General features: G+C 45.6%; 1 protein-coding gene across 4 annotated transcripts; it reads left to right on the top strand.

Annotated features, from left to right (window-relative positions):
- Positions 1 to 165: 165 nt before the first annotated feature.
- Positions 166 to 26229, top strand: LOC149350534 (uncharacterized). 4 transcript variants are annotated; one of them, XM_089579577.1, is made up of 13 exons: positions 166 to 289; positions 694 to 762; positions 2982 to 3112; positions 5131 to 5360; positions 5425 to 5530; positions 5689 to 5764; positions 6014 to 6112; positions 6487 to 6647; positions 6861 to 6965; positions 9119 to 9234; positions 13985 to 14115; positions 19289 to 19405; positions 21523 to 26229. In XM_089579577.1, exons 3-10 carry the CDS (start codon positions 3053 to 3055, stop codon positions 9173 to 9175), a joined length of 894 nt encoding a protein of 297 aa, XP_089435703.1. In that variant the 5' UTR covers positions 166 to 289; positions 694 to 762; positions 2982 to 3052; the 3' UTR covers positions 9176 to 9234; positions 13985 to 14115; positions 19289 to 19405; positions 21523 to 26229. The 4 variants fall into 4 exon arrangements, with proteins under 4 accessions (XP_089435703.1, XP_089435702.1, XP_089435705.1 ...); XM_089579576.1 differs by having other exon boundaries at positions 6861 to 7013; XM_089579579.1 differs by lacking the exons at positions 6861 to 6965; positions 9119 to 9234 and having other exon boundaries at positions 19289 to 19397.
- The last annotated feature ends 288 nt before the right edge of the window (positions 26230 to 26517 follow it).

The raw sequence follows: 26517 nt of genomic DNA, 5'->3' as shown, positions 1-26517 counted from the left end.
AATTGTTTGTCTCTTTATGAATTGTGCTTCTGGAAGCTTAAATCAATTAGGTTATGCCTTTTGTTTCATTGCTTCAAAATGATACAAAAGGTAGGGCCAAGGTTGGTTACCACTGGCAGGATTATCATCAATCATTATCATCGTTATCATCAACAGCCGCTACAGCTACAAAGTTCAAAACAGTTGTAACGTGCGCGTAGGTAAACAAGCGCACGCTTGCGACTCGTTAGCTGGCGTTGGGCGACGTTTGGGGTTTGGCTTTGGCATCAACTGTAAATATTAAGGAACTGTAAGTACTATCAGAGAAAGTGCGGCCTTTGTCAAAAGTTTAAACATCTAACCTTCAGGAGATTTTGATCACTAAGGGTGCATTACATGCCACACGGTGTGGCTCGGAAGCAAACCCCCTGGGCTTTAAACTTTTGACAAAGGGTGCACCTAGGGTACCATAAGGTCCAGTTGTCAATGGGTGAAACGGGGTATTGCGAGCGCTTGGCTTACAGTGCCTTCTGCGCCGTGGTGAAGCAGAGCGTGCATGTAGCTCGCGCATTATCAGACATTACATACGAAACCATTGTTGAGTGAAAAGTGTTCTTGCTCCCCATTAAACGGCGCAAAAATGCATCCCAGGCCGTGTGTTTGAAGCACCGCGTTTCATCTGTTGACGACTGTACTCATTAGCGACCTTGATAGTTATGTGCAGCCGGCAAGACAAGAATATGGAAGACGAGGGGGCCCGTCTTGTCCAGTCCTCCACAGTAGGTAAGCGCCATTATCCGCTGAGTACGCTAACTGCAGCAATATATGCGAAATGAGTCAATTTTTTAAAACCTAGCAGGCGAGTGCCGTTTCCTGGCATTCGACATTGCACACAAATCAGCATTTAAGTGCAGAGTTTGCCTAACCTGCGCCGAGTTGTCTGAAAGGTTCTGAAAACTGAACATGGGTGCACTGTGTGGCAGCGTAAGAGCTAGAACGTAAGGAATAATTTGCATTGTGCAGCATTTTGCTGTTATTCAACAAAGTTTGTGTTATTTATTTCGCCGCTTCATTTGGAGTTTTCTTTTTATGCATAATCATTGTCAACGAAGCAAAACTGGAACCGGGCTCATCTCGGTTTACACTGTGGGCTGGCAAAACCAGAAGTATGAATGGATTATTACAGAAAAATAACTTCAGTAATTAGTGTGTATATTTATTGAGTTTGCATCCGGACACTGACCCTGTTCATGTAATCTGGGTTCATATGACATGAGGCTAGAAATAAGATATACTGCCAGTGGTTGTAAATTCTTTGTTCTGGTTTTTTGTATGTAAATGCACATTGTTCATGGAGGCATCATTTGAGATGGCTTATTGAAACGGACTAAATGTAAGTGCAGATAGACAGCCCAAGCACAACCATGCTGTCAATCAGTTAGTTAATTGTAATGAAATGATGTGACCTTCATGAATGTTTCTTTTGTGCATACATAAAGCAAGGCCATTAGGCACTTGGATTATGTTACTTCATCTGCATCCAGCTGTGCCTAGCCGCTGCGGTGGCTCAGTGGCTATGGTGCTCGGCTGCTGACCCGGAAGACGCGGGTTCGATCCCGACCGTAGCGGTAGCATTTTGATGGAGGTGAAATGCTAGAAGCCCACGTACTGTGCAATGTCGGTGCATGTTAAAGAACTCCAGGTGGTCGACATTTCCGGAGCCCTTCACTACAGCATCCCTCATAGTCTGAGTCGCTTTGGGACGTTAAACCCCATAAAACCAAAATAAAATCCAGCTGTGCCATCATGGGAGGGATGGGAGTGGGTGGGCCTACTTTTTGCACAATGCATTTATGGGTCTCGCAGTGGTAAAAAAAAAAGAGGTTTCGCGTGGTTTACCCATAAAAAATTTCTTGCATGTGGGGGGGGGGGCAGCCACCTCCCTGCACCCCCCTCTTATAAATCTGCTGCTGGTGCCATCACAACCCCTCCTCCGCATTATACATAGCTTGCTCTGACATCTCAGTGGTCGCTGTGTTTGATGTGCATGTTTTTCTAACCTGCCTGTTTTTCTCATCTGCTTATCACCACTTACTCAGCCATCACTATGGTAACTATGCACCATGCTCCATGATAGTGCCTGCAACATTACATGCAACCCATCTACATGTAGTTCCTTATCATATTTTCCAGTCCCTGACACATACTGTTAAGAATAACAGCCTTACTCTGTGAATGAATAGAGCATTGAGGAGATGTTGGAATCTGAGATGTAGTTGCATGAATTGGGGCAGCGGAAGTTTTTCGTTTGGAAGTGTAGCCTAGGGGGCTGTAAAATATTGTGCATAAATTGTTCTCAGTGTGAGTTGTCGTTATATGTAAAATGAGCCATCTCTCGTTAGTTACGGAGCACAGAACTTCATTGGACCACTAATAAACTTCTTCACTATTAGTAATTCAGTGTTAAAGCTTACAATATTCAGATATTTGATCACTAAAAAACAAGACGTGCCCTTGGTCTAGTGTGGAAGACTGAATAATTGAGAGGGAAGTGTGGGAAGTAAAATTGTTGACTTTGTTTGCTACAACACTAAAAGCACTTGTAGGATGTATCCAGGTGCTGATTATTCTGCAGTCACACTTTTCCAATGCTAACATTGGCAGCATTTTTCTTTGTCCTTCTGTTTTGCGCTGTGATGATGTAAAAATATTCTGAAATTTATAGGGGCAAGCAGGATGTGAAAGAGCACATCACAGCACAGTTTTTTATGAAACTGGGGCATGAAGCATCTTTAGGTCTTTAAACTTGCAATGATGGGAATCGGCTTAAAAGTTTGTATTTTCTGGTTTGTGTGGTTCATCCGGCTGCGGTGCCTCCTGTTCTTGTTTGTTTTTTTGTTTCTTTTACTGTTGCACTGTAATTTTCAAATGGCTGATAAAGTTAGCCTGTGTGCTATTAGTATGATGTTGTCTAATTTATTCCTGAACGCTTTAATTTTCAGACACCTAAATTTAAAGTCAATTGCAGCAACAGAAAGATGTTCACGGAGGTCCCAGGGCAAAGAGGTCACTTATGGCCGGGCGCTGGCACCTTGAGAAGAAGCTCTTCAGGGTGTGGCTGTTTCATTGGCTGGTAAATGAATACCAGTTATCTTTGTGGGAAATTTGCTACTGTATCCTTTGATTGTTTGTAACTCTAGGTATAACTGGGGCGAAACTTGATTTGGCAATGATTTCTTTCTGTGGCTTGAGGCTTAGAGGTGTATGTGTTTTGAGGAATGATGTAAGATGGAAAAGGTGGCATACATTTAAATGTTAATTTTTTTTTCATAATAGCATGATAGCTTCTTTTCACTTGGTGGAAGCATGTGGGCTACATTGGTAAGAAGTGAAATGGAAAGTACATAGGAAAGTGTGCTTGCATATTGCCTTCTTAGCTGTGCTAGCTTACTCTGGCAGATCATTAACTGCCTCATGATCCTCCTGACATTGCTGTGTGATGATTACCTGCTTTATTGTCACTGTGATGCTTGTCACTGTATGATACAAACTGAACTTAAAAATTTTTTTATTGCCACATCTCAAAGTAAGGCTTGGACTTTGAGATTAGCAATGTGCAGCTCTGGACTTTAACCTCCAGATGTTTATTAACAATTTGCTTAGACATCTGTCACTTTGCTGGCTATGCATGTTTGCCGCTGTGAAGATTTGATGCTGGCATTACAAAAAATCAGGCTTGCAGTGTCAGAAACTCTGCTGGTGTTTTGCTTGATATAAAATTTTGTGTTAGGTTTGTAGACTGTAAACCTGGAAGTAATGTAACATGCTATGTTAATCTGACTACAGCACTTCATAAAGTGCCTTTTCCTTTACTGTTATTATTTCTCTGTGCTTGCAACTCTGAGACATGGGACCCTTGCATTGTGTCACCTATTCTTGTTTTACATGTCATTTCGCTGTTTTCTCATGTTCTCAAATCTGGGTGATCCTTTTTGTATTCAAATTTATTATGTTGTGTCTTAAAAGTTAGTTTATGGGGGCATAGGAACCATGATCTATGTAGTAATGTTATGGCTACTAAAGGTGAAAGGTGAGCAAGGGTCATGCGCTCTATAACTGTGGAGTGTTTCTTCTTCTTTTTTTTTTATTGCCAACCTTTCTTTGGAGACTTTTTTTTTTTGACACAAAAACCAATGCTATACCTCACAGTACCTCGTGACTTAAAAATATTTAATATGCGTTTTATAAACAGGGGTGCGATTACGAGTTTTTGTCTCAATTTTGAGACTCTGACGTCAAAATGACGACACCGCGAGTCGTTGACCGCGGAATCAACCAATCAGCAGCGAGGTTGTGGTGTCTAATAGTAGGGTTCCACCCAGGAAGCATTTAGTTGCGCAATAAGGGACCGTATACTAAAGTTTTGCTGTAAACACGCAGTTAATTATTTGAAGAATGTTTTATTTCGCTAACAAACTATGTTTCAAACTCAACGACATGAAGCAAAAGAAGAAGCGTCCTCAATTTTGCAATTAAGTTTGCTCTTCAGTCACTTTTGCTGCCGCGAGGGTGCGCTGACGGCGGAAAAGCGTGAACATGGTGGCCTGCTAGAAACAGCTGATTGCTCGAGTACACGGAGGAGTAGTTCCAGTTTTTTTGCGTGTAGTTTAAAATGAAAACACTTTGCGGATGTTTGTAGTGCGCAGAAAAATCTGATTGAAGACAGAGAATGATATGAGTACGCAGAGATGAAGTAACCAGCAGCGGTGGGTTCGAAAATCGGTGAAGACAATGGTAAGTGTGTTCTTTTTCGGTGCTTATTATCGATGGCAAAAATGGCCCAAAGATGCTCTTAGGGAGACGTGTGTGATCTGTGGTTGTGCTTTTTTTGTTTGGGAAGTACAAGACGACCGTGCAGCGTGAAGTGTGGGGCAAAATAATGTTGTATGGCCGTATGATCGTCTCCTGTGTGAACCCAAGTCATCGATAGCGCACGTCTATGCTCTGTTAACCCAAGTTGTACATTCCCCATTATTTCCCTATTTCATTCCCTGAGCGACATCGAAACAAAGAGACACAGGGAATTAGCATGATCAACAGTTAGCATTCGGAACGGCGTCGGCTAAGTCAGTCCGGGTGTCCCGCGCACAGTACCTCTTCATGCTGGAGTTCTTGGAGGAGCACCCGGCTCTGGCACATCCGGCGTCACCCCTTTCCGCAATTTACACGGCGGCTCGCAAGCGCGAGTTGTGGCGCGAGCTTGCAGACCGCCTAAACGAGATGGGCCCGGCCGTTAAGACTGTGCCCCTCTGGCGCCACACTTGGCAGATGTGGGCCAGCCGCTGCAAGAAGGAGGAGGCAGAGTTTTTGGCCGCGGGAAGGTGAGCGTGTCAACATCGGTCTGTCAAATGGTCCTTGAACATGCCTCTCCACATCCTATCGCAGGGGCACTGGAGGCGGCAGGCTGCTGGGGATGTCAGGCCGGGTTTTAAAGCTGCGGTCGCCGGTGAGCGCGCAAGGTGTGGCGCCGCCCATGTTCACAACCTCCCAGGTATGTGATAAGCTGCGGTGGCGTTACAGACAGTTTCGTGTTTGCTGATAATGAAGGGTTCTTGTGTGAACCTCAGAGCCGTGTACTGTGAGCAATGCGCCCACAGAATGAACTTCGAGACACTCGTGCATGAACGTGCGGCGCTGTGCCTCTTGCAGTACCAGCCCCGCGTGCCTGTCGGGGAGGTGGCTGGAACGAGCGGCCTGCAGCAGGCAGAGGCACGCTCACCAGCTGGTAGGTGAATTTTTAACCATTTGATATGAATGCCTAAACTGCTGGAGGTAGCAAATGCAACCTCAAGTTACGTACCTTGTATTTTCTTGTCCTTTTGCTAGTGCTGTTTTTTTTTGTCTTGTGACTCAGTACTGAGTAACTGTGCACTTTACCCCAATACAATACACAGTGTGCTGAAACTGTCCACTAAGCAATGGTGTCTTGTGGAATGACTTTGCACAGACAGCCCCCCCCCCCCCCCCCCCCCAGATGAGGAGGAGCTGGAGGAGCTGCTGGAGGTGACAATGGAGGAGGAGGAAGCGTCACCTGAGGAGGAGGAGCAGCAGCAGCAGCCTCGTGCCACAGCCTGTGAGTTGGTCTGCCAATATCAGGCGCCACATTATCCATTTTGCAAGCTGCTTGAAAATAATACCATTTGCAGGAGCACACTATCAGTGTCGTTTTACAATAGCCACACAAGTCTCTTTCATATTCACCATTGGTACGCTGTGCAAGTTTTTTTCCCCTCACAGAGGGCACTGTGATGCCTGTGATGGTTAGGCGAATGTGCACATTGAGTACAATGAGACAATGCTGCTTTGTCGTACCGCTGATTATGACAACTTTTATCCCCAGCATGCATGCCAATAGTCTGCTCAGACATTGCACCAAACAGTCAGCTTATTGCGCATCCTGCTGTATTTTATAGCAAGTGTATATTCAGTCACTTTTCCCCCTGACAGCTATGCAGCAGCAGCCAGCAACAGCACCGGGCCACCCCACGCGGCGCAGCCTAACGCGGGCGGAGGAGGTGCGCCAGCTGCTGTACGAGACCAAGCGCACTGGGGACCTTCTCGAGGGCCACACCAGGCAGCAAGGACAATATCAGGAGCGCCGCGTGGAGGTATGTGCAGACAGCAAGCGCTCTGTACATTTCGTAAAAGAGAAGCAGCTGCATGCAGCATATTGTAGCTACAGTCACTGTTCAAAACCTCTGCTTGACCTTTGTATGACCGCCTGTTGAGAGACATGGTCCCTATTTCAGTAGGGCATCCTTAATGTGAAACGAGCACTCTGTGACCGTTAAGTGTGTAATTGAAGCTCCTTTTATGTGCAGCAACAACGCGAGACTATTGACTGCGGGCGCAGCCTCACCGCGGCAGTGCATGACCTGACTACTGCTGTGCATACCAGTGGAGCCGAGGTGGCAGCAGCACTGCAGGTGGCGCAGGCAGACACCTTACGCCTGATTGAACAAGTTGTTTTGGCGGTATCAGTTATTTTGCTTTTCCTACGCAATCAAGTGCAGCCGCCACAGTAACTTGTTCGGTTATTTTTTTTTTTGTAAGGCGTTTTTTTTTGTGTTTACATTTCTTTTTTTCCTCATGCAAGACGCAGAGGCCATATGTAGTATTTTTTTTTTTCCTCCTGCAAGACGCAGAGGCCATGTGTAGCTCTTTTTTTTTCCCCCTCCTGCAAGCCGCAGAGGCCATGTGTATCGATCTGCTTTATTCTTGCCGTTTGTAAGACACAGAGGCCATGTGCATCAATGAGATTTTTTTGCCTCCTGCATGATGCACACGATGTGTGTATTACACTTTATTTTTTCGTACTTTTTTAAACTTCTCTATGGTACAGAAACGGTGCAATTGCATTAATTAGTTTGTGTGTTAATGCGAGAGCCCTACTAGTCCCATTACAAGAAAAGTTGGCGCCATGTGTGTGTACTCACCAACGGCACAGAAACTCCCAGTGATGGCAGGATAGATAAATTCGTCGATGACATCCAGTGGTCACATGACGCACACAGCAAGCCGAGCACTGTCCTTCCAGACAGTCATATACATGACATTTGTCTTATGTACCCCCCATGCTGGCTGACCTCCATGTGGCTCCAGTTGTTCCGCCTACATTTGTGCCCAAATTGTGATGAAACGTTGGTTGCAAGCTACTGCTCCGTTTTGTTGGTTTCACCTCCATCGAAACACGGCCGCCATGGCTGGTAATGTTACGCCTTGAGCTGATGCGAACTATTATGCTGCCAGCCACAGCAGTGTGCAGTGACCGGTCGATCATATATACTGCTTAATAAGTAGAATTTGCCGAACTTCACTTTTGGAATGTGTAGTTTTTCTGAAAAATTATGACCGAATCAACCGCTTCTGCATACGACGCGATGCATTTGTTCTAGAGATACACTACATACTATGCGCAGTTGAAAACTGATGAAATGCGATAATGCAGCTGCTTGGTCTTCGGTATGTTATTCTGTAATAAGGGAGTAATTACTCATTGACGTCCACCCGAGCGCAGCCGTACGGCTACAAAGGAAAGCTATACAGCTTTCTCAGAAACTTCGTAGTTAAAGAAAAATTCGTCCTGGTCCGGGGTTCGAACCCGGGACCACCACTGTTATTCTGTGTTTAAAAAGTGTAATTGCTTTGGCAGATGGCCAAAAATATTGAGTGAAAATACTCTCAGCACATGTCGCATAGCGCTAGATACATTTCATGCGCTTTGAGCACTGTGTTCCGTTCATCGACACCTTCACATTTTACAGTGACAGCTGTTAAGCACCTGTTCTTGGGTTTCGTGTAGATGGTGTGGTGATAGTAGCAGTAGTAGTACTAGTAGTATTAGTAGTAGTAGTAGTAGTTGGACTAGCTGGTGGGCGGTTGCCATGGGAACCAGTGGGAGGGTGGTTACCATGGAAGGAGGAGGGAGGGCATGACGAGAGCGTCGGAATGTGCAACCAGAGGATGGTTGCCACCGGAGTCTACCGGAGGTTGTTTACCGTGGAAGGAAGGAGGAGGGTATGCCGAGAGGGGAGTAATGGTTTGGTTTGGTTTATGGGGTTTAACATCCCAAAGCGACTCAGGCTATGAGGGGCGCCATAGTGGAAGGCTCCGGATGATTTTGACCACCTGGGATTCTCTACATTGCACGGCACGTGGGCATATAGCATTTCATGACCAGCTGGGATTGAACTGGTGTCTTTCGGGCCGGCAGCTGAGCACCATAACCACTGACTTGAGAGAGGAGGAATGCATAACCAGAGGGCGGTTACCACTGGGACTATCTGGACGGTGATTATTGAGGAAGGAGGAGGGCATGACGAGTTAGCAATGTGCAGCTGGAGGGTGGTTACTGTGGAAGGTACCGAACCCTGCGGGGTGCCTATGCTGCCCAAGTGTATGTCTTGAGACTGACTTTTACCAAACTGGATGCGCGCTATCCTGCCCGAGAGGAAATTTGCAGTGTAGTTGTATGTGCGTTCCCCGACGTTTAAGAGTGCCAGGTTTTATAGTATTGCCTCGTGTTTTACATTATCGAAAGCTTTGGTGACGTGAATGTAATTGTACCACCACTACCCAGGAATATGCATCCTATTCATCACTCTGTGTGCCGGGCCAAACGGGCAGAAGCGCTTGAGGAACGCTTCCGCTCCTACAAAGACGAGGACGTGGTCTACCTGGATGCCGCTGAATTTGGTAAGAACACGATGACCCTTGCGGTCGTCAATAATAAACAACTCCTAAAAATAAGTGCCTCTATACTGTCGGGTAACCCAGAGACTGCAGAGGAAGCTACCATAGCACTGGCTTCTGTAGGCACAAAAGCGAAGTATATCATCAGTGACTCCAAAATCGCCATCCTAAATTTCAGCAGGGGTCGGGTCTCTCCTCTGACGAATACAGTTTTAAGCCATCATGTAATAGACCGAAAAATTACGCTAGTCTGGACGCCAGCACATGCATCCCTGCCTGATAATGACACGGCCCACGAGTTCGCTCGAGGCTTTTCCTTCCGGGCTGACCCGAGCGAGGTGGTCTTCACAGACAGGGATTACATGGTGGGATACAGAGAAATTACACAGCACTATCGTTTTCAAAAAGCTAGACTTTCTCCAGCAGATAGATCCTTAACCAGATACCAAGCCATCAGCTGGCGCCGGTTACAAGCTTACACATTTCCAAACCCGGCCCTCTGGAGTCTTATGTACCCAGGGCAGTTTTCAACAAAATGTGCAAACTGCAAACTTAGGGCCACCTTGGACCACATATGGGAGTGTCCTCATGCCCCCCCACCCGGGAAGGGACGACACAAAGTCTAAAGACCAATGGGCGGCCTTACTACTGAGCTCCGACCTGGATGCTCAACTACGACTCGTCTGACTGGCTGAAGCCGCTGCTGAGAACCAAGACCTTTCAGCTGTCATCTAGGCTGGTAACCCTCTAGCTACCCTCTTTCTGGCGGACATTAAAAGTTTTCCTATCCTATCCTACTGTGGAAGGAGGAGGGCATGACTAGTTAGGAATGCGCAGCTGGAGAGGGGTTGCTGGAGGAAATCGGTTACTGTGGAAGGAGGGTATGGCAACAACGGAGTGCATAACCGGAAGGTGGTTACTGCAGGAATGACCCAGAGGGTGGTTACTTTGGTAGGAAGAGGGTTACCATGAAAGAAGAGTATGGCGAGAGCCTTCTTTCCATCCTTCGATGGTAACAGGTTTTGCTTTGGTTGGTTGAGCTCTTGCACTGTTTTTTTATTGTTACTACAGTGCATCAGCCTGTGCCCCGTGCCTGTGCAGGCTTCAGGCCACAACGGCTCACTTTTGCTGCTCCAGCTGAAGTTGCTACTGGCTATCACCACAAAATTATGTACATACAAATTTGCAAAATTCGATGCGTGGAAAGCAGTAGCATTTGAGCAATAAATAGGCCTCTTTGCATTTTATAACATCAAAAGAAAGTTTTCTAGTTCAGTATTAAATCTGCATGTGTTTTGGTGTGTTTTTGGTTGAAATGGATGTTCATATTGCCCCAGATGGAGTGTGCATTAGGAAAAATTATATTGTTTGCAGCAAATTGTGTTCTGTTAGTGTTGAACGGGAAAGCTTGGAAAATAAATGCTACTGTAACACGCTGGTGGTTCAAGGGGGAGATTCAATGCTAAGAAGTGAATATTTGAATAAAGTTTTCAGGACTAATGTATGCAGGTTGTTTCAGCTAAAATGGATCAAGGTTTAAAAAGAACCGCAATGTTCTTCCAAATTGAAATTAAGTGAATATTATACCCTTGTCACATGGGCGTGTTTAGTGTCACTTTCAGCGAGTGACATTCGTCTCAAATGTAATTCGCGCAGTGTTACACAATGAGCTTTAGTGTCACTCGCTGCGGAATGCACTTGCCCCGTAGTGAGTTCAGCAAACTCACTCCACTTGATCTGGCAAGACAAGTGCGCAGTATCAATAGCAGCGCTCGGCATAAAAAAAATTTTGAGAATTAAAAGGTGTTAAAATCTCCGCCTTATTTTCTTGATTGTGCTATTTAATGAGAACTTGTTTTAAGTCATCAACAACTAAAAATAATGCGCGCACTTGAATGGCTACTCTCACTCTGCCAAGTGACGTGCTTCCTTAGTAGATGCTCAGTGGTGTACTATGATCTTCAAGCCCTCATTTAGTGAGTACACGAAATATTTATTAAAGACGCAGCAGAAAAAAAGCGAGCAACATGTATGAAAATCAACATCCACAGAAATGAAGCAGTCATCCGGCGTTGCTGTGGGCAGAGCGAAGCAGTGGCGATGGCAGTTGGTTAGTGCGGGCTGTGTTTGTGTTTCGAAGGCTTTCCAAAATCTCGAATGCCTTTGTGGAGCTCCATTGACTCGAGTGTATCTGATCTGAATGCCATTCAAAAATTCGTGCAGCGGCACAGGGCGGCAGTTGGAAGGCATTCGAAACGCCTGCATTGCAGGGGTATTGCTTGTCTCGGATCGTGATACTTTTTGTAGTTAACAACCTGTATTCAGATGTGGAAATAAAGCTCTCAAAATTAACTTGGAGTAGTTAGATTTGGGATAAAGTTGTATTTTCGCAGTTTATGTTTACGCTAAAACGAATGAATTTCCTCAAGGTGCTGCAACATCCATCGCCACTGCCGTCATTTCCAAATGACTCCTCTTTTTAGCCGTGTGACAGCGTGCTCTGAAAGTTTTTCGTTCAAGGGAAGTGCACTTTGTGAAAGTGTCACTAAATTTGCCCTGTGACAGGAGTATTAGAAGTTATGTAAAGTACTGGCTTGTATCTTTTTCGTTCCGCTTACTTCAATAATTAGCTGACATCAACTAATTTACTTTTTAAGTATGGCTTTCAATGTTTAATTGTGAATCAGGAAGTTATCAAGCGCCATGAAAATGGTCTAACCAAGGCGCTTCGACGGGTAGCCTTAGCATAGTCCTTTTTTTCAGCGAAAATATAAGCCTGCGAAGTTTTTAAAATACCATGTGACAGTGTGCTCTGTGTGCCCAAATGCACCGTGATTGTAGCGTTCGCGTCTGCGACTTGGTAAAGCGCTGCCAGAGCTTTGTGCCTTCTGTGCTACTCATGACACCGGTTTTGAGATAAGTGCCAACGGCTGCTGATGGGGTATTTTTTCAGCGTGGCATCAGCAGCTGCTGGCACTTATATGTAAATTTCTGCTGTGTGCACTAATGCAAAGTTTTGTTTTTCTCGCATGGTTTTAATGTAAGTTAGAAATGCTCGCAGAAATGCTGCCCAGGAAGTGCAGTCAGATACAGTAGCCAACCGATTTTTTGGACTCCAATAATTTGGACTTGCGTGATTTTTTGGACTGAGGAACCGTCGCACACCTCGTAGGAACATGTACATTTTCACGACCGATATTTCGGACTTTGTGGAGTTTAAAAGTTCGAATTTTTGGACTAAAATAGATGCCAACAACATTGTAAAGGTCGTTTTTCAACCGAAAGTTCGTTATTTCGGCCTAATATAGACACAAGCAGGCATCGCTGTCGCAACCAACCATTCCCTGCTGCCGGGAAAGGCGCCATCTTGGATTTAAACAGAATGGGCGAGCGCAATCAGACCGGCTTGGATAGGCTTGGCTATTTGTTCTCCATCGTTGCCATTCGAGATAAGGGGATGCGCTCTGCTGCCATCGAGATGGCCTACAAAGAGTGCGCGATCGCATTGAAAACGGGACTGCTGCAGTGCCCACCGCGGCTTGGATGATGCCCCCGCGGTGCGGGGCAGCAAACGCGGTAGAGGTGGGGAGGGGGGACTGCATTCGGAGGCGCTCGCTTCCTCTCGCGTCTTCCCATGGGTTACCTCTCGTCTTCGCAAGCGTCATTGCCCCATGCAAACTGACTATTCTCGCTTCGTGCAGTGAGTGCATTCATTCGCGGCATGACTACGGCCGCGTCGCACTGTCTGGTATGATGTGATAGGGTGCGGACATAACGAAAGCATGGCTGTGACTCAGATAGAGGCTAATATTATCGCTTGTAGGCGCATGGGGAGCGCCGATTTTCACAATTTTGAAAGCCGGTTTTTCACAGAAAAGTTATTTTTTTTTAAGTTCATGCAATTTTCGGACTGTTCGATTATTCGGACCATTTTTCGGGCCCCACCGAGTCCAAAAATCGGTTGGCGACTGTATGTTTGGTGACCTATTTCAGAATGATAGTCTTTCTAGATGGGCAGTTTCATTGAAAACATGAACTGAGAAAATGAGAAAAACATGATGTCTCAAGAGGGTGCAGTTTCATTTTAAGAAAGTGTGTGTTCTAAAATGCATAAAATTTACGTCAGAAGCTTGAGAGATGAGTGCACACGCAGTCCATCCGGCCAAACAAGGCTTGGCATGATGTATTTTCTATAGATGGGTTTGGCATGGTGTGCGTGATGTGCGTGAAATAAAAAGTATGCTTTGTTTTGGCGTTGGCGTATTCTGATGCCGTCTAATTCTGCCGAATGGAGGTCAGTTGCTGGTGAACTGCAGAGGGTCGCTTTTGGTGACGTAATGTCACCGTGCCGTGCACTAAGTCAGAGTACCTCCACTTTCTGTGTGATGGTGTATGAAGCATTGAGGAGTCCAATTAATCCTCGTGCTCTTTAATGCAGGCTCGTGTGCTTACTATAAACGGTGCGATGCTACTGTACTGTGCTCCTTAATTTCCAGCGAACTTGGCCATGCACGCATTCCATCCCAGGTCTTTGAATTAAATGATCCGTTGTAAGCTGACCTCTTGAATTATTAGGTAAAATTTAGATTACAAATTATGGGACCACAGAAATTTTATTAATTATCTGGGATTTTGAATTAACTGAGATTTAATTTTTAAAGTTTTACTGCATTTCTGTGCTGGTAAAATCAAGTAAGAATAAGCCAGATATAGTGCTAAGAACAGTTGTCTTCCTAACGTTCTTCTCAAACAGGAGTCCACTATCTGGTTTGTGGACAGTTCATGAGGTGCTGGAAAATTGGCCTAGCCAAGGTTGCGCAGCAAAAAGGACAGAGGCTGTGGCTGATGCTGATGAGGAAGCAAGGGAGGAGGGCTGTTGAAATGGTAAGTCACTGTGGTAGTAATTTTGTTGGTTGGACACATGGTTGCGAAAGTTTGTTCTCAAGGTTCATATTGCAGTTCTTGTACCTAGGCTTATGACTCATCATGATCTAGTGTTTTATCACTGGTAGAATGGGCCCATGTTGTTACAGCAGAGATTAGCATGTACTACCCGAGTTTGGTACTTAATGCTCACTGATCTGTATGCAGTCGAGTTCTCTTATAACGAACTTGACGGTCATGAGGATCGTGTTTGTTGTATCCAAGATTCTTATTAAGTGGACTTCCTTTACTATGGTGAAAAATGCAAAGTCAGGCAAAAAGTGGCATTTGTTTCTTGAAAAGGTTCATTATGCACATCTGCTTCTTCATGCTGGCCCTATAACAGCACTTCCCAATCTCTCCAGAATGGTCAAGTTCTTCTCGCCAAAATAATTTCTGCCGAAGAGCTCCTTTAGAGACGTGATATTACTAATTACGCTCTAAGCATTCATGGAAGTTAGTGGTAGGTCTGCCTCCGCATCTCCGATGCTCCACAAAGTTGTTTGAATGCAGTGATAAAGCTAGTGCAGGGCACGTGTGTGCAGACATATCGACTGCACTACCTGTTGTATGCGTGGTGATTCCACCCGGCAGCAGCGCAGAAGTTGGCGAACCGATTGGAGAACGCACATGACGTGATTCACCGGGCCAACGAGGCGTGCCGTATGACTGGCAGTCAAAGTTTTCAGATAGCTGCTGTTGGTTGATCGCTGACCTCATACAGTTGTTTCACTTTCAACGCTGCCCCTCTTTCGCGTGCACCGTGCTTGTGCTTCTACTTTAGAGCACCCGGCACATGTGCACGCGTGGATTGACACTGCAGCCAGTCGATGCGTGCTTGGTGGTGGTTTCAATGCCGATTTTTATTGCTTTTTTGGGGTCGCCGCATTGTTATGGAGGATGGGTTCCACGGAAGCTAAGCGCTTTTCGATCTCCACGCTGGTGGGAAGCGCTTGCTTTTCAACTGCGGGGCTGAATTTATGGCTTCTTTTTGTTCACTCTAACCGAGCTGTGCTGTCTTGGTTGTTCGTTGTATCTGAGACAGTGCCATTGCTGTAGTGCTTATTTTGACAGTAGCACCTCCCTCGTCAGCTGAAAATTCTATAATATTGTTTTTATTGTGTATCAGTGCGCTGAAAAACTGCTCTCAGGTTGTTTGGTTTATGGTTTAGGGGGGTTTAACGTCCCAAAGCGACTCAAGCTATGAGGGATGCCATAGTGAAGGGCTCCGGAAATTTCGACCGCCTGATGTTCTTTAATGTGCTCTGACATCGCACAGTACGCGGCTCTCTAGAATGTCGCCTCCATCAAAATTCGACCGCCGCGGTCGGGATCAAACCCACGTGTTTCGGATCAGCAGCCGAGCGCCATAACCACTGATCCACCGCGGCGGCACAGGCTCAGGAGGTCGGCACCGCGGCTCTGGCTCTCAGGTTGTGTGTATGTCATTAGGGACAATAATAAGTTTATAACAGCAGCTTGGGATTGTTGGTTTTCCATCCTGAAGTAACAGCTCAGAACGGAGATGGGTACAAGAGATGAGAAGGCGACACATTGAGCGCTCGTTGTTTCGTCTTCTTGTCTTGTGTCCTCGTCTTTGTTCTGCGCTTTTACTTCAGAATAAGACCTATAAACACGCATGGAGAAGCACAAACATGCATTTCCAAGAAATGCCGGACAGTTCCCGGGGCCGCTGTTTCGAACAAAAGAGACTCCCGCCCCTCCAGTCGTAAAACGCGGCGAGGCCTTGCGGGAAAAAAAAACATGCCTGAAAAGGAGGCTCGCTAACTGGGGATGTCACAGACAAAAACAAACAGATAATATGAAAAGATGCGCTCGCTAACATGTTGAGTCGATTGCGTCTCTCGATCATTCGTTGCGCGGAGAAAATGCAACAAAGCTGTTTTGCCTTGGATGCGCACACAGCGACCGATCCGGCACAGATTGCCAGAAGATTATACCTTGAGTCGTGTCTGGCTTCAACGCATCGGCCTTCCAGACAGAACGGTCAAGAATATGGTGGCTTGTGGAAGACACTTCACTCCGGATGACTACGTCTACGATCGAAGGCTACTTCAGGCAATGAACAGGCTCCTTCAGTGAAGCTGGAGTTCGGGAATGACAACTGGGGCGAGGAAGGATAAAGAAAGAAAAGCGCGACGAAACACCGCGAGGAGACCCAAGGACCAAAATATTGGGACCAAAGTATTGGGAGGCCCGAAATATGCCGGGTAGCAAAAAGCAAGAAAAGAATTCTTTTCAAGGTGGGGCCGTGACGTAGAGATGACGTACTCCACCAGACACCGCACCTCCCGCTAACATCAGAGAAGGAAAGGCAAATTTCCTTTGGGGAACCTACTCAATGAGGCGCGAGAGAGAAAACTCTCGAGGCGAGGACAGAAGGAGAGGAGCATGGCGAAGTAGCTTGATTGCGATGGGTGTAACGATGCTATTAATGAGTCTTTTCAGAAAATATTTGCGGCCACGCCTTCTGGGGACGATGCCTTGCTACCAGAGAGGTAGAAAATATTTTCGACAAGATTGTGGTCAGTAGCCCTTTAAACCTGCTGCTTTCTATGCTGTCTACGATCGTCAGTCAGCGTGACCAAATTATGAAGAATGTGCAGCGCTTTGGTGTAAACTCTAAAGAAGTGAAGGCTGCCCATCGTGTGAAGTAAGAAGCTCTCCTAACATGGCGGCTTCAATGTTGACGGAAAAGTTCTTCGTGAGAAGGCTGCGGACATCGCACTCACACTGGGAATCGGAAGATTTTCAGGCCCCTAGTAGCTGGATTCACTGTTTCAAGGCACAGCATGACCTCTCCTACAAAACCATTTGTGGTGAAGGAAAAAAGGTTGACGCCTCCACCGTTGCAGATTGGATGGCAACCATGCTGCCGTCTTTCATCGTTGGATATGACGCTTGCAATGTTGCTTGCAATGTGACGCTTGCTGCCTCGTGCAAGCCCTGCACGAGGCAGGGCTATTCTACAACCTTCAGCCCGAAACGAGTCTGTGCTTCAAGGGCGAAGCCTCTCAGGGCGGACAAAAAAGCAAGCAGCATGTTATGGTTTTCTTTTGCTGCAACGGTCAGAAAAGATGAAACTGACTGTCACTGGCAAGTACCAAAAGCCCCGATGCTTTAAGACAGCCGGTCGGTCGCCCTGCATCTATAGGGCTAATAAAAAGGCGTGGTTGATGTGTCGGCTCTGTTCGTGGAGTTCATCACGTATTTGAACCATAGGATGTCATGCAAGAATAGAAAGATTGTTTTGCTGTTGGACCAGTGTGCGACCCACCCAAAACAGATGACGCTACAGAGTGTCAGAATGGTGTTTCTGCCCCCGAATGCTACAAGTCATTTGCTGCCACTGGATGTGTCATAATAAGAAACGCCAAGCACCATTTCAAAGGTTTGGTGGTGTGCTGCCTCCTTGCGAATATTCACTGGAAGGACTCTAATCTGCAGATCAGTCTTTTGAATGCTATGCATTTTAATTTTTATTGCAATGGCCTGGGATTGCGTCTCCCCTGCAACCATCGCCAATTGTTTCGAAAAGTGTGGGATTTTTAAATCCACAGTGGCCACCACCTCGCAAGTGTCAGATCCGATTCCTGTTTATGTTTGGAAACAGCTTGGTGTTGACAGTAGTGTTGATGATTTTGCCACCTGTGGTCTGCACAGTGGAAGACATTGTGAAAGAAGTATTGTCGCAGCCCAGAATTTCAACCAGTGACGAAGAAGGAGATGAGTACCAAAGTTGTGATGACCAACTAACGACGGCAGCCGAAACTGTGCACACCTTTGATATTCTGCGGTGTGCCGTGACATCTGAGACTGTGCGTGAGAACATGACAACCCAATTCTTCAGCTTTGGAAATTCTCTGCTGGCCGACCTCGCGGAAAAAAAGACCCAGAAGGACATATGTGACTTCTTTCCTCGTAAATAAATATTTTTTGCATGTCTCATGGTTTGGGAATGGATTTCGCTAGTTCTTTGGTGGTACAAAACTTCGGGTGATACGAATATTTTCACCTCTCCTTGATATTCGTATCACCAACATTCTACTGTGTTATCCCGTGAAGCACACAAAGAGTGCAAAAAAAATAGCTGTTTGTTCACTTCCTGTCATTACGTGTAATGGAGCAGTTTAGTGTAAGAGTTGAAGTAAATCAAAACGACAAAGGTGCGATTATATTGCTGCTTTTGTGTGCCCCACTTGTGATTTCAAACCAACTTCATTGTTCGACTTCTGAAACTGAAACTAGAGGGGAAAAGGAATTCAGTTGCAAATTATTTATTGAGTGTTGGTAAATTCTACTTGGTTATCCATGTTTACTGAGGTCACAGCATTATTCCAAAGCAAAAACACTACGAAAAATTGGAGCATCTCCACTGCTTTAATAACATTGCTGTTGTTATCCCCTTTGTCATTAGAGAGCCTCAGCAACCAGATTACAAAATTCTTTTTCGTCACCCGTTTTCACTTCTGCACGAAGGCACTCAACGAAGAGAGAGTGTCTTCCCATGAAAGAAGCGCCCGAAGCTCAGTCGCGTCACTTAGCAGAACTTGATTGATATCTATGCATGGTTTGTTTTGAATGGATTGTGAGCCACTCTTAAAAAATGATTTGTTTTTTTTAAGGAGTGTGTCGAAAATAAAATGTTTGCTTCAGAGTTACAACTGTGAAATTTCTTGCCTTTTAATTCCTAAAGGGCTAGCATAGCTACTCTATCGCCATTTGCTGCCGTACACGATCAAGAATATATATTATGAAGCTTTTTTTTTTGTTACTGCGTGCGGATGATCGCACTCCATGCCACTGTACCTGCGCTGTAGCTGCTAACTGCCTTCGCGGCTGACATGGATGGATGCATGGATGGAAGATGGGAGTGTCCCCTTTGAAATGGGGTGGTGGCAATTGCCACCATGCTTGGCCTTTTTTGCTTAATTTTTGTTTATCTTAATTGTTGTAAATTGTCATTAAAATTTGCCATTTTCTTTCACTACGGTTCCCTACACTTCTAATCTTATGTCACCTCTCTGCTTTTCAACCACTAATCTTACAATCGCTTTTTGCTGACTTCCACCGCAGGTTTATTAACATGACCATTGTTATCTCTAAACCCTAGATCTTCAGGAAGAGTGACTGTGCCTGCATCAACATCTGGATGGTTACCATCACATTTGAGTGAAGTGTGTGGCAGCGCCACCTGGCAGTTTCCTCCCAAAGCGCCACGCGTGAGTAGGTGAGGCCATCACACTTCCCCATTCTAGCCACTGATCGAGTTCAACGGTCTTTGAAAATCACCGTGTGGCACTGGTCGATCCCAGCTGAGTTCGATGTCTGTTGACTCAGTGGGCATTGAAACTTCCCATTCGATGGGTATAACACCTTCAAAGCTTTGCGATATAGTTTGATAGTTTGAAAGACTATTGGTGCCACCTCCTTTATAGATCTGAGTCACTCTTGCAATTTTTAATTTTGGGAGAAATGTTCCAGTACTGAATGAAATATTACAGTATAAGCAGTATTGTCAGGTTTTAAATAATCTGTGCTTTTTAACTGTGAAGAACTAATTTCATCGAGTCCAAGAGCAATGTTTCCATCTTTTATATTAGTTTCTCAGTTTCGCTGGAACTCTTTGGACTCTAGTATTTGGATTCCCTTAAAGATGGAATATTTGACTTAGATTCACATCGGCCATTTTTTGTTCGTTGCCGCACATGAGCCTGCATTTATAATGTGGGTGTTCATGGTATCAGTCAGTATTTCGCGACTGATCACTTTGCCACATACAGTAATTTTCGTTTTTTTAGAGCGAGTTTTTGTTCTGCCTGTTAGTCTGTTGACCATCTCCCATAGTTTTCATGGGTTATTGGAAATGTTTTGAAATTTGTTCTAATAATATTCGTTCTTTGCTGTCTTTAAGTATGCCGTCAAAGTATTTTGGAACTGTTTACTTTCTTGTGATACTTGTGATGTAGTTTGTTCTTAATTGCAATTAATTTGTAAAGCTCCATGTTCATCCATGGTTTTCAGTATCTTTTTCTTTTGCAATGTGTTATTCCAAGAGAAGGCAAGCGTAGCAGGGGGTGGCAGAAAGTTAGGTGGGTGGATGAGATTAAGAAGTTTGCGGGGATACGGTGGCTGCAACTGGCAAAGGACAGGGTTAATTGGAGAGGCATGGGAGAGGCCTTTGCCCTGCAGTGGGCGTAGTCAGGCTGATGGTGATGAGGAGGTTTTTAATGGGAGTTGCAGTGTCATAATGGTGGTGCAGTATATTAAGAAATACATTTTAAGCTGCGTCTGTATCATTTTGAAGATATATGCTTTTCCAATCAACCACTTCTACTAATGAGTAGAATTTTTATCTTGGGTTATCAGTAATTTTTTTTCTGACATGATCTGACTCATTCCATTTTCTGTTACCTTGTACCAAAGGGGCAAAAAAAGCACTGGTAGATGATCACTTAAATCACATGAGAAAAGGCCACAGTTCAAAGGCCACCTCGCTGCAGTAGCCACCTAGCCGCAGTGGCCACATTTCCATGGAGCCAAACTGCTAAAAGGGTTCATGTACCGACATTTTAGTGCATGTTTAAGACCTCTATGTAGGACAAGTTTGCCTAGAGTCTTCCACTATAGTGGGCTTCATAGCCCACAATACAAATTTGGCACATAAAAATCTGTTATGATTTCGGTTAACCGGTGTTAGAGAAATGGTTGTGAGGTGCCTACCCTTTCTACTTATGTTTGCTCTCTTATATTGAGAAATGTGGGCCGTAGATAGAGCAAAAGTAATTTCAACAATTCAATTGTCAGGGCGGCTCCGAGGATGAGGGTAGAGTGCCTTGAGTGTTGAGGAAAAGCTTTTCATTTGACCTTCAGTGTATTCTGTTTCTGTGCTTTACTATTGAATTTGTCTTAGAATTGCTTTTCTTGTACTATCTGGTGTGTGCTTCTTAGTTTGGGAGTGCAGGTGTATGTAAAAAGGGTAGGTGTGTGCACATGTTTGTAAGCTGCACTAGTACTTAAGGATTTTTTCATCAGCCTAGCTGATGGAAACTTCTATACTCATTAGACTTGAAAGTTAAAACCATCGTTAGATACCTGGGTGATTGTCTACATTTTAATGGGAGGGGAGCTATTACTGCAGTGCCATTAATGCTCTGAAGCTCCTTTGGGAACAGGCATGGGGCTTGGTATTACCACAGAGCTGATAAATCAAAATGAGCTGCAGTTTCTAATAAAACTTTCATTCAAACTAGCCCATATTTGCTTGTCTCAGTACCGAGCGGAAAAAGGGCTGTTGATTAACTTTTTGTCAAATCATTCTCAACTGATTATGAAATTCATGAACAGGGGGCCAAACACCGTCCAATACTGGCACCGGAGAAAGCAAGATGTGTTTGCCATGATTCGCCAGCTTGGTAAGCCGACTGCATTCCTTACTTCGTCTGCTTTCGAAATTCACTGGGACGGATTGATGAAGCTGCTGCAACGTTTGCACGCTGATCCGGACCACTTGCAAGTCCCCCTCGAAGAGCTTCATCTCTGTGAGTAGTCGATGCTTGTGAGCGATGACCTAGTGGTGTGCCCAGTGTACTTTGATCACATAGTGTGGGTGATGATGCAGATTCTGCAACACAAGAACATATCCCCGTTTCGCCCCAATGGGATCAAGGAATACTTCAAGTGCATTGAGTTTCAGCATCGGGGTAGTGCTCATGCGCATTTGCTGCTCCAGCTTGAAGATGCACGTAACGAGGAGGTCAGCCCAGAAATGCCGCACATGATATGCATGGCAGAACGTCTAATCTGTGTCGATGCCAAAGGCCTTAAGAAGCCCTGCTGTCAGACGCACCAGCACACTCGCACGTGCTTTAAGAATGGCAGTGCTAGGTAGCGCTTTAATGTGCGGTCCTATAAAGCAAAAACAAATAAAGAAAGAAAAAAACAGCTGAGCATGGTGGCAATTGCCACCGCCCTGTTTCAAAGGGGGCGCCTCTATCCATCCATTCATCCATCCTGGTTCATGAAAGTTAGTCGAGTCATCATTCTGCTGCTGCCTCCTTACACCGAAGAGGAGAAGAGATCTCAGCAAAAGCTGAGAGACCGATACAACAACGTTCACGTGGCTCTAGAGACCACCATGTATGAGTCTATCGAGGAGTTCTGGCGGCACAACAGCATAGCCAATGCCAGAGTACGTTGACATTGCTTGGTTGGCATATTGCGCCAAACTCTAATCCTGAAGCGGGAATGCAATCAGTGAAGTATAACTACTTCAGCCCGTGGATCTCTTCATTTCTCAACTCGAACATGGATCGGCAGATCGTGCTCGATGTGTATGCGTGTGCAGCATACGTGGTCGAGTACGTGAATAAGGCAAACCGAAGCATGTTGAACCTTCACAAGGAGTTGTGCACGGTCATTGATGAATCTCCTGACTCAAGCATGACTTACCCGCAAGGCCTCTGACAACTGAGCATCAGAATGCTAAAGGTAGCAGAGATATCTGCTCAGGGGGCAGCTTAGTATCTGTTTGGCTTCGGTATGTCGCATACCACTTTCGTCGGGGTCATGGCTAATAAATCGTGGCCAGAGCAGAGAGTTTGGATCCGAAAGAGTCGGGCGTTAATTGAAGTGAAACGGGTTGGATGAGAGCAGCACGGACGTGTGGTGCAAGACCTCCTCTGAAAAGTATGAAGACCATCCACAGGAACAGGAAGTGCTCTCGTACAGCGAACACCTGATGTCGTTTGGTGACACCGGTTGACCGAGAGCACAACCCGCCGTACTTCTATACCACACTTACCCTGTGTCCGACGTGCTCAACTTCAAACGCGAGAGCGTGCTCCTCTTCCACCCATTCAGAAAAGAAGTGGATAACCTGGATTGTGATGCTTTCGTTGAGATTTATAACAACGATCTAGAAGCCATCTTGTCTGTGAAGTCCCGGTTCAGCAGTCCTGGCATCTATCTTCAGCAAATGGGGAACTTGTGTATATAATATAATACGAATAATACGAATATAATACCGAATATGTAATAATAATACGAATATAATACCGAATATGTAATAATAATACGAATATAATACGATATACCGTATTTACTCGCGTAATAGGCGCACTCGCATAATAGCGCACCCCTAGTTAGGGCGCGAAAAATCAGATTTTTTTATTTCCGCGCATAATAGGCGCACCCCGAACTTGGCACTGTGATCAATACTGTATTTACACGATTGCAAGCTGACGCCTCGCCACCCCCTGCTTCCCAATCTTTATTTTAACAAAGTTTTTGCTGAACTGACTACTAGTCCCTACTATAGTGCTGCTGCGGACCCACAGTACGTACAACGACATCGCGTAGAACAGCCGCACACAGTTTTCAGGGATGCTCACTTTAAACGTCTGTTTGCAAAATAAGCTTCATCTCCAGCCGGAAACGTTCCCGACTTAGGCCCGCGAAAACCTCGGCGCTTGGAGTCGCGTACGAAAATTTAGGGACGCCGCAGTCGCAACTGCCGCACTTCTCGGCCACATCGTATTTTCCGACCTGTCGCACGCTTGCCGCGTTCGAGAGCAAACTCCCAGCCGTGTAGCTGTTAAGGTGCTTGCCCATCGAGCTAAAACATCAATGCTCCGCGGCAAAGCCATAAACCACGATAACTATCGCGCTACCGCAAATCCCGGCACTTGACAGCAACAACAACAACAAAAAAAAAACGAGCTGGAGATGCTGATGGCGATATAGATAGCGAAAGCTCGTGGCGGACGAAAACGATGATGATGATGAGCTTGGCCTTGGGCGCCCTCCGTGGGCGGCGTCTGGAAGCTCCTGTGCGCGTGTGTGGCCTCCACGATCAAGCGCCTGTTGCGCGCAGCCGGAGCGCGTATTCGCCAACTGCAGCCTGTACAGCCACAAGGCTTGAAACCACGGTGAATTGATCACGGTGACTGAAGATTGTCACAACGGCTTACCTAAAAGGGATAATAAATCCTCTTAAACAGCGTTATATGCCACTAAGCATCACGATTTGCGACCTAAAAGGGAAAAAATGGAAAAAAATGAAATTAAAAAACAATAAAATTACAGTACCGATAGCGGAGTCGAACGGCCGACCTTCCATACGCAACACGTGCCTCTAATCCACTGCGCCATAGCGGCGATGTCAAGCCGTCGTTCTGAATGAATATTTATAACCAGCCTTAATGTGGCTGCTACCTGCCGGTGGGCGGCGCTGTCATCGCTGGCTGTACCGGCTGCATTTGGCGAACACGCAGCCGGAGCCGATCGCGGAGGCCTCAGCGCGTGCATTCCGAAAGTTTCGGTGCGGCCCTTACACGGACCTTTTTTTTTTTTAACATTTTCTTCGCGAAAACAGGGTGCGGCCCGTACACGAGTGCGTTTACGCGGTGTGTTCAATTTTGCGAGTCGAAAAATTTCCGGAAATTTTACCCCGCGTAATAGGCGCACCCCGAACTTTGAGCCGGATTTTCTGGAAAAAAAGTGCGCCTATTATGCGAGTAAATACGGTAATATAATATAATATTGTAACATAACGTTGCAAAGAAGTCACTCTTGCACCGAGGAACACCAGCAGCCAGTCAGGTCAGCACGAGACGGAGCAGTTTCACTTCGTCTTCTTCCAATCGCCCGTGGCGTTCTTCGTCATCTTCTAAGGAAGGCATGTGTCAATATAATACGAATATAATATAATATAATATAATATTGTAACGTACTTGCTGACGGTGGCAATATAGGTAGACTAGGTGGCAATATAATATAATATAATATATAATACGAATACAAATATATGAATATAAAACGAGGTAAATTTTTAGAGATGCGAAATGGAAAAAAAAAGTTTTACTCGTGTATAATACGAGTGACGAAAGCTTAGAAAAGACATTTATTCAAATCGCATCCCGCACTTCACTGCAATCACTTTCTTCTTCAGCAGCGCTTTCTTTCGACATTCCCTTGTCCGACAAATCATCCCACATGTACTCATCTTCTGCGCCTTTGAGGGCGTTCGAGATGCCGCACTTCTTAAAAGAACGACGCACAAGATCTTCTGGGATGGCCACCCACGCATCCACGATCCATTTGCGCAGCATGGCTGGTGAAGCCCGCTTCAGCCGCCTGGTTGGCATCACTGCAAGCTCACCTGAGCGTATCCACTCTGCGTAGCCCCACTTGACTGCGTCCTTGAAGGGTTTGTTTACACAAACATCAAGGGGCTGTAGTTGTGACGTCATCCCACCCGGAATCACAACGAGTTCAGTGCCGCAGTCACGTAGAAGCCTCTTCACTGAGTCAGCCAAATGGCAACGAAACGCATCCAGCACAAGCATGGACGGATGGACGGACAGCGTTGCGCGTGTGCACATGCGAATGGTGTGTGTGAGGCAACAGCAACGAAGAACGCGTCCTCTTCGGCAGTCGGGGACGTGTTACCAATTTGTGACAATGAGTACGTACCCTCATATTGGCAGCCGATTGAAAGGTGTGCAGGGCTGGAAATCGATGAGAGTGCCTTTGAAGAGGGGGCAACTCTGTGGTATAGACGAAGAGCCGTGTGGTGAATATGAAAGTGATATTGACTAGTGTGCCCGATGAAGCTGTGCAGTGTGTGCTCAAGGAGTGAACAATTGTTTGTGCGTGTGGGACTGCCCAAGCAGACATGTAAGCGGAGACTCGCAAGATGTGTGTGTGTGTTTGTTTATTTGTGTGTGAGAGAAAGAGCAACCAAGCAACAACAGACTTGTAGTCTGTGGAGGCATTGTGTGTGCATATAGTGTAGTGTGTGATATGAAATGTATAGCATCATATATGAACCTTGCATGTCGAGGCTGCGATGCATTGTGCAACAATCAACAAGTATGCAAGTGAAGAACAACAATGTGTAGAATAATAAGGAATGATTGCGTGAGACACGTCTATGTAAACACGTGTCGGAATGGGAAAAATGAAAGTGAGAACAAATTGGTGTTACCATTAGAAGCAAATAATATTGTTGTGAAAATAAAGAAAAAGAGAACAAAGAATGTACAAACCGAAGCAAGTTGTTGTCTCAGTCAATCGCATGACAAACAGGTGGTAGCGAACGACAACCACGAGAAAGCCACAACGAAGTCCATTAACGCCATCGCGTTTCACTCTTAAGGCAGAGCTTAAGCGTCTCCTCTAAGTTTTTTTATCACCCTGTACCTCCATTTGCCTCTGAATGCTGGCTTTGTGATTGTATTGTTCCGCGTTTATTGCTTTGAGGTGTGCACACGCTGTCATGAGGGGAACTACACGATGTGGATCTGGGGCGTGTGGCCGCGAAATCTGTGTTATTTGCAC

The sequence above is a fragment of the Amblyomma mixtum genome, chromosome 3 (assembly GCF_055824585.1).
Source record: "Amblyomma mixtum isolate Tamu chromosome 3, ASM5582458v1, whole genome shotgun sequence".
NCBI classification, from domain to species: domain Eukaryota; kingdom Metazoa; phylum Arthropoda; class Arachnida; order Ixodida; family Ixodidae; genus Amblyomma; species Amblyomma mixtum.
This window is presented reverse-complemented; position numbering and strand designations above follow the sequence as displayed.